Source organism: Dysidea avara, chromosome 5, assembly GCF_963678975.1.
Source record: "Dysidea avara chromosome 5, odDysAvar1.4, whole genome shotgun sequence".
NCBI classification, from domain to species: domain Eukaryota; kingdom Metazoa; phylum Porifera; class Demospongiae; order Dictyoceratida; family Dysideidae; genus Dysidea; species Dysidea avara.
The window spans coordinates 37,633,022-37,642,037 of NC_089276.1; the positions used below are offsets into that span (position 1 = coordinate 37,633,022).

The 9,016-nt window shown below is 35.8% G+C and overlaps 1 protein-coding gene across 1 annotated transcript; it reads left to right on the top strand.

Annotated features, from left to right (window-relative positions):
* Nucleotides 1-3,357: 3,357 nt before the first annotated feature.
* Nucleotides 3,358-8,555, top strand: LOC136255246 (uncharacterized). Its single transcript, XM_066047973.1, has 5 exons — nucleotides 3,358-3,384; nucleotides 3,493-4,306; nucleotides 4,732-4,794; nucleotides 6,480-6,770; nucleotides 8,159-8,555. The coding sequence occupies exons 1-5, from the start codon at nucleotides 3,358-3,360 to the stop codon at nucleotides 8,455-8,457; spliced, it is 1,494 nt and encodes a 497-aa protein (XP_065904045.1). The 3' UTR covers nucleotides 8,458-8,555.
* Nucleotides 8,556-9,016: the final 461 nt, after the last annotated feature.

Genomic DNA, 9,016 nt, shown 5'->3' on the forward strand with positions numbered 1-9,016 from the left:
CATCCATCTGTTTAATCATACTCCTTCATTATACCACGTCAAGTAGATCCCAAACATGCAGACCCTCTCTCAGTTCAATCCTTATATTATTATTACCTAGTAGCAAAGCTAACACATCAGGACAACAAAATTTAGTCCAGCTAGACAGTTTTTGGTAACCAAACTTTGTTTGATATGTCTCTGATAATTTGCCAGCAATGGGATTAAGTTTCTTTCCATCGTTTCCATGGCCATCTAAACTATTTCTGTGAAACCAGAAGTTGAAGAAACCGATAAATTTCCTATACTTACACAGTAAGTGAAGGTCACTACTAAATGTAGTGAACGTCACTACTAATGTCTGCCACAATACTCGCTATCTTTGTGTAGTGACATTCACTACAATGTAGTGAAGGTCACTACATAATAGTTAGACACCAAGACCAAGGGAACTAAGCGATTTAGTAACCCCGATGGCCCGAGGCTGTAACGTCCCGAGCATAGTGAGGGTGCTACTAAGGGCCAGAGCGGTTACTAAATCGTTCAGTTCCCGTTGGTCGTGGTGTCTAACTTATTTAGACTATGGTTTAAAGTACATACCTTTATAACCATAGCATTAGGGTGGGGTGAAAGAGCAATGCAGAACAGCAGAATGGTTTCTTCCTGATGTCCTTACGGCGCCCACAAATATAATTATTCTACTGGTAACCAGAGTAACGGCTAGAGCTTTAGTAGATACGCTGTTTACGAATTATTCGCAGAAAACGGAGAAGAATTGTATTACAGTATTATCAAGTACTCCAGTGTACCTTTCATGTTGTAATTATTTTTCACGTACAAAATTGCCTGAGGTCGGGTTACTAAATGAACATGTGTAGGTGACTAAATGAGCATGTCAGGTGACTAAGTGATTTAGTAACCCTGTAAATGAGTTATATCATAGTCTAAACAAAAATAGTGAGTATTGTGGCAGGAATTAGTAGTGAAATTCACTTCTAATTTTTACAGTGTACACATTATGCCAACTATTTACTCTTTTAGTTTAGAGACTTTCTTCACAATGTTATTAATAGTAACATGAAAGTGTTGCCAATTTATTTAAGAGCTTGATGGCAGCAGTGGCGGCAGCTGTTATAAGTTCTAATACTTCATATTAAGTATGCTTCATGGTTTGTACTACTATATCTGTAATTATTATTAGGCTGAATCCTAAAAATTGTTATACACTACACTCACGTGGTACTGGACTGCAGTACTGGTCTTAGCCTTGTTCTATAAATAATTTTACTTGTCTTGAATAGTAATCATAAACAGTATTATTAGTATCGTAATTTACTTTTTTTCAATGTAAAATAATTTTCGTATGAACCATCATGGTACCGCTGCTAGCTGCCAGGTCACTAATAAAACAATGATCTACCTATCCTGTAGTAACAAAGATAAAACCGAACCAAAACTAGTAGACAAAACTGAACCCTAACCCTAATGATACAAAACTCGTGAGAATAGGTTTCCTAGATAGTAGAGGGCTCGTTAGCACCCTCTACTATGTAGGGTGTAGGGAACCAATTTTCTTGTATATATATATATATTAAAAAATTGAAAGTGCGTCCAAAAACACGCTATCATCCATGACATCAGGTTCACTTTAAACACATAAATATCAACATCCATGGTTTATAATAGTCTGCTTTTGCTGTCTGCCTTTTCCAAGCAAACCATACAAGCAGTCTGGTGCCTTGATGTAGCTCTGGCCAACCTGGGGTGAATGTAGCCCTACACATTCAACTTTCATTTTGAAAACAATCCTTTGCCCTCTCCACCACCCCCCTCTCACCACTGGCCCTATTGGAACTCACCTGATATGGAAAAAATATCTATCTAAAATGGTGGGAAACTCATTGGTGTAAAACTTGGTATGCATAACTTCAAACACTTGCAAGCTACAACACTCTAGAAATTGGAATTTCTTGACACTCATGCATGGTTTTCCCAGAGACAGTCACAGTTAGAGATTTACCAAAAATTAGTATATCATACTATTAAATTACTTTAATTTTGACATTATGTAAAGTTGCATAAAAGAGTTTTCCAATAAGGTTGATAGACTAGAGACTGCATGCTTGTAGCTGCCATTTCAGTATCTGTTAAAAGAGCAATAGAGGGGAATGGAGATGATGTGTTTATGATGCTTCCACCTGATTGTAGGAAGAACCTCTGGCATGTCACAGTAAAATAAGTGTGTGTTTCATCTGTCAGCACACTGTTTATCTTAGCTATGTGGTTGTCAGCCACCATTTTCCTGCTTGTCAGCATGGTATCCATTCATTACAAATGTAATGCTAGAGCAGCTAGACTCTGCAAATTTAAGGGGTGGGCACTGTCAGACTAGGTATCCAGGTGTAAAGCATAGGCAATAGAAATGGAATGAACAAGAAGAAGGGCTTAGTCATTATAAGAATCATGATTGAATGTAGGGTTGGGTTGGAAGGTTTTTAGGTATTATATAGTAAAAGTATTTTTAGATATTGAAGTGGTTTTTTTAAAATGCTGAAATGCCAATTTTTATTTTTTTTTTGTAATTTAGTGGTGACCATTCGTACATGAAGGCAAAGCCGCATGTGGACACTTTGCACCACATCATAAGAAAGAACGCCCCATATACTTGATATTTTCATCTGAACGTGCATCCCAACTATCAATTACTGAAAAAGTGAAGTAGAGGATTTTTTGTCCTGTTGCACATTGTGTACTGCATATCACATACTACATATCATGTATAATCCATGTTATTGATGCACTAACATGCAACATGCATTTTAGAATGTGTATATTGTAGTACACAATGCTTAAACGGACACAGTACACTGCTGTATTCAGCCCATGAACATTACAAGAAGTGCCTCTACAATCAATCCAGGATATTATGATGCCCTGAGTATCAATTGTTGGGAAACGAACAACCATTTCAGGTATGTTCTTCTCATTATACAAACAAACAAAGACTAGTACGAGAAGCACTTCAGCAATCAATCCACAAATTACAGACAATTCTCATGACAGCCAGCTTGTACTAAGCCACCACGTATTTTGTAAATCAACACCTACATATGGCATTGGAGAAAGAAATGGGACACAAAAGAGAACAAAGGTAAGTCCATGATGCATGCACTGTAACTGACGAAAAGACACATCTTGGGCCAAAGTGACATTGAACAGTGAAAAAATCAAGCCCATAGCATTAACCATAGTCGAGTTGTGTGCTTAGCTGAAGGCATCAGCTAGTAGAAACAAGAAATTTTTACCATTTCATAGAAACTGTTTGGAAGATTTTGGGGTCACTCTGAAGGCATTTTTGGGCTTGGCCATGCCTAGCCAATGCTGCCAAGCTGTTGTGAAGGAAAAGTGAGGTTGATATTTTTTGAGTAAGAAAATTCAAAAAACCTCCATGATTCCTACTACACAGTACCATACAGTATGATATAATTGTGGTATATATACCTGAATTTGCAGAATAAAACTGATTCAGAAGATGATGACAAGTTTGACGTTGATAAATCTGAGTCCATTGATATCTTGCCAGATAATGCTCCAGATAAAAAGTGGAAAGGCATTGCATTTATTGTTTATAATACATATCGTAATAACCAGACCCAGAAAGATTTACCTGATACAAAGAAAGATGGAAGAAAAATGGGTAAATTTTTTAAAGATGTAAATTATTACACTGTATCTGGAAGGAATCTAACATACAGAGAGTTTATGGATACTTGCAAATATCTGGTTACTTATTCACATTATCCACCATCTTGTAGAAGAATTGTTGTGTACTTTGCTGGCCATGGAAACGAGGAAAGCATTACTATGGAAGGTGGAAAGAGTGTAAAAATAAGGGATGTGCAAGCTCTACTTCGTAAATTTCAAAGTGACAAGAAAGTGGCTAAAATTCTTCTTATTGATGCGTGCCGTGATTCTATTACTGGTATAGCAAAGCTGTGTGATCTGTGGTGTCGATTCTGGTATTGTTTCTGGTGCATCATAACTTTGCATCATAAAAATGAAAGTAAAAGTTCCAATGATAACAACGAACTGCTAGCCTATGCAACTACAGAAAATCATGGTGCTTATAGTTTAGAGTATGGTGGCTTATGGACTCAGACACTTATTAAACAGCTGTATGAACTACAAGACAAGCATATTAAGGAAATACTGAAACAAATATACATCACAATGGGTAAAAAGGAAGTACCAGGATTTCAGGGATATTATCAACATCCAATAAGTCATGATAACTTGGAAGAAGATATATTCTTTTGGAAGGAAGCAAGTATGTTCAGTAACTGTTGGTAAAAGTATATTTTGCTTTGTAGATTTATTGACACACAGTAGTGCGTCAAGTGACCAAGAAAGCACTATACCATAGGTATATGAGAATAAACTTTCAATTTTCTTCGTGTAAATATGCATAGTTCTATGGTCCTTTCTTCATTATTACATTGGTTTTGCATTGTATATAGCTTTTTACCATGTAAGGCAAGTAGCATATGTACCACATTTTATCGAAATTATTCCAGCCATTCCTGAGATATGGACACGGTTTTCATCTTTTCTAAAAATATTCATGGGAGCCTACTGTAGATGCAAAGCACCATCTAATGCAACCTGTTAGACTATATAGTGTCATTCACACTTTGACACTCATGTGCATATACTTGTGTATGATGACTAATTTAACATTTCATTTTCACATAGAAGAAGAGGACGATGATGATGATGACGACTTTACTGATGCCGTTGCAACATTTAATGCCACCAGTAAGACACAACACTGTGTTAGTGCACTATATAACATAGCTAACATGCTTTGTGTGTATGTGACTGGATTTTGGAAAAATGATCCAAATCACACATTAGAAGTTTCAAGATGAATGGTTGTAAAGAATTCAAGTCAGCATAACTTGCCAAGGATAACTAGCACACATATGAAATTTACACAAGAGGTGTATCAGACCACTTCCAGTACTTGTAGCTACTTGTAGAGTTTCCCACCAAATAAGATAGAAAATCTGAGCAGTTGGATGAGCAAAAGTAGTATCACAAGTGCTCAGTGGCAGAATAAGAGTTTGGCCAACAGTATCAGGCCATCCACCAGTAAACCACTACTTCTTGCCAAGCCAGGCCCTTCACAAGGTCATTCGAGCTCTCCACACCACCCAGAAAAGACGTCTGTTATAACCAGCCTCGAATAGTACTGAGGGTCAAAACTAGTACGTAGTGCAATAGTGTAACAGCCATCCACTGGTGGTGTTAGTTTGAATTTGCGATTTGGGTCAATTTTGTAAAGTTTGGTCACATATTAATTTTGAGCAAATACATACGTAGCTTGTTCTAGTAGCTACTTTTACTCAAAGTTCATAATTATTAACTTCAGGAAACACACAATTATGATCTAGTAATAAATTACAACACTTAAGAAGTACTAGCAATAATTTCTAAATCCCTCGAATATGAAATGCTTTACCAAAAATAAATTACCAAACTATTTACTATCAAAAACAAGCTTACAGATTTTCTCTGATGGTAAACGTGTTATGTTTGCAAGGTGACACATTAGCTACTTCGTTACTTTTGCAAAGTAATGCGTTGCTTCAAAAGGAATATTATTTCCTAACTTGTATACTTACATACTTTTTGCAAAGGTAACTTCTACAACATACAGTATTACTTCTTAGGTGGCATGGAGTACGTTATATCACTTTGTTACTTAAAATTATTATCACATAACACATTAATTTTGTAATGCGTTACTCTCATCTCTGTACATAGCTGCAGGGGTCCCTCCCTTGTTTTATTTCCTTGTATATCTATGATCCTTCTCAAATGAAAATTTTCTAATGTTTCTGGTTATATCACACTTGAAGATCAGAGACTATACCGTGGTATTTAACTGATATACCAGGCCCTTGGCTGTGCTTGCCTTATACCGTATGGTGTAACTTCACTCATTCCTCAGCTAAAACGGTAAACAACTCCAATAACAAGTACCAAAATTGACCTACTATCATCTTAATATTGCAACATCACTTGATGTCTCCTTCCTCTTGGCATAGACACTTCAGAAATCACACTGGCAAGTGATGGGCACATTTGTCCACAAGGACAGTAACTCAACTGATTATTCCACTGTAGATTCACGTGCTAACAGGTACCTGTTTCACTAGAAATTGTTATCTGATCATTTCATCTACTGGGGTGTAGTGCATAGTACATTATTCACTCTCCCTCAAGCGCTGCATGCTCACAGGACTGGAGTTGTGCATATATTCAGCCATATGTGTTATAAGCTGTGACTACAGTACATTCTGAATTGCATGAAATATAATACATTGTACATTTTGTGTGGCCTCATACTGAAACTCCTCAATGATTAGGATTTTCTTTTCAGTGTATTTGTCTCAAACACTTTATATAATATTGTGACATTTTCTAATTGTTTACAGATGAGGTCAGAGGTGGTACACCTGTTGTCCACATTATAAGTTCGCTTCAAGTATTGTGTACCGCCCTGCAGACTGTATCTCATAAGTGGCAAAAGTTACGTGATCAGCTGGATGTGCCTCAACATGTTTTGAAGACTGAGTCAAATCGGAGTCAAGAGGATTGTGCTAATGAAATGCTGTTAAGTTGGCTAGGGCAAGCTACATGTCTGTCATGGAGGGTATTGATAGATCATATTGATAGTACAAAAAAAGCTCCTAATTTGGTCACAGAATTGCAAGATAAGTATAAAGGTAAAAAAGTACTAGAATATAATTATGTGATAATGACTGGCCCAGCCTGTATGCCTTGGTCACCATACAAAATTTCTGAAATGAGACAGTCTTGCTATAATTCTACGTGTGAAATAATTAGAACTTTACAATTTATTGTGTTACCATTAAGTTACATACCAGTTGAAATGTTTCACACCGTTTGTTGTCAAGGTATTGTCAAATGATCAATACACACAATAGTGTGCTGGGCCGCTAAAGAACATCAGTGAGGGTGTGACAGAAAATTGTGTATTAAAAGAAACCAAGGAATTGTTATTTTCACACTCATCTATAAGTAGTACCTTGACAAAAGAACTTTTTTTATATAATACAAACTCCCACACCTTCCTTAACAAATTTGAACTAGAGATACTTACCTTCAAATTTGTCTCATTTTTGTTTGTATGTTTCTTCTCAATCTTCTTTTTCTTTTTGCAACACTGATGAAAAAAACACGTGGATGTTTTTTAAAATTTTTAATTTGGAGGACTGTAATATTTGTACAGATTGTACAATGCACTGATGAGCTACACATAGTTTAGAAAATCACAAATAGAGTCTGTTGCCAGGCCTACAGCCCAAACATATTATATTCGACACTTAGTTATATCGTGTTTAATAACAAGGTACAAATGTTCTTTTATGGTGTGAAATCATAGTAAAGATCAAAAGTAGTTACAGAGGCTATTAAGAGAGTTTTCACTGTAGTACAAAATAGTGTGTAAAATAAAAAAAGAAGTGCTCTTTAATTTGTAGCATACATAGCAAGCACACAAACTAGTTACTCTAATAAAACAGTCACATTTATCTCTATTATTATGAAATTGAGATGCTTCTTTTCAACATGCAGTTTATGCTAGTCTGTCAGGTTTGAGCTATTGTTTTTGGTCATTACAATGTCACCATAATCCGATCGTTTGCTCCCTCTCGTAAGCGGCCAAACCACACACATGTATGCTCTTTACTGTCAACTAATCATCTAGTTGGTTAAAATGCTATTTCTCATGAGAAAAAAAAATTCACTTTTTTTTTAGCTGTATTCTCAGGGGTCAGCTCAACTTGTACATACTATAATAGTTGACTCAAGGCTTTGTCTAGAGAGCTTTAGCTATAACACAGTTAAATAGTTCAAAGCATTGTTCACGGTTTATTGTTTGAGATATGCTTCCATACATACTAGCTTACCCTTTTTGTAATAATTCTACACCTCAATGATACCAGTATAATACATGTAAAGAACTGCTGCTAAAAGTATACAATACTTACAGACTAAAGGTAATTAGTATATTTGTATGATTAAGGGAATGTGTATATTTCGGATAAACTGGCCTCAAAGATTTATTAATATAATTCCCTCTCTCATATAGATAAAATGCATGTCGCTCCCAAGCCTCGTGAAATCAGCAATGATGTGGCACCCAAAGTAGCAAAATTCTGGTATGAACTTGGAATGAAGTTGATTGATGAAGATGAGCTGATGAATATGCACCATCAGTATAGTGGTGCTGGTGAAGCAAAGTCTCAGTTTCATAATGTACTCAATGCCTGGTGGACTAGAACACCAAAACAATGTCGCACATGGGAGTGCATTGTGGACGCCTTGGAATCAAAAGGCATGCGACAAAATGGATTAGCTCAAACTATTAAGACAAAATATATAACTTGAAAATGCTTTAGTTTTGAAGAGTATTTTTTTTAATCTGTACTTTTATATATTTATATCTAACTTTATATCAAAAGAAACTGACATACTTTTTGCATTCCTCTGGCATGGTACTATACAACATGGATGCATGGAAATAACTATATATTAACTACAATACATCAAGAGTAAATAGTGGAGAGACATGACATGGCTATATGCCTACAAAATTCAAAGTAATGGCAATTTAAAGGAACCATTACTAGCTTCTATCCAATAGCATCTTGAACATTGGGCACACATTTCTATCCTGATATTATTATGACACTCTGTATTGAGTTAACAATCAGCAGTGTAGAAGATATACCAATTGGACAACTCGACTTATAAAGACAGCCTATTGGAGTGCTCAAAATAATAATTCTTTTGCAGTATTGCTAAAATACTGGTACCCTCATTTTCTGTAGAAATACTTAAAGATTCTGTTAGCAACTATTGAGAGTAACAATGACATCATTTCCCATAGAAAATTAGGCAATTTTGCATTGATATGCTCTAGCCACATCTAATAATCAATGACAGG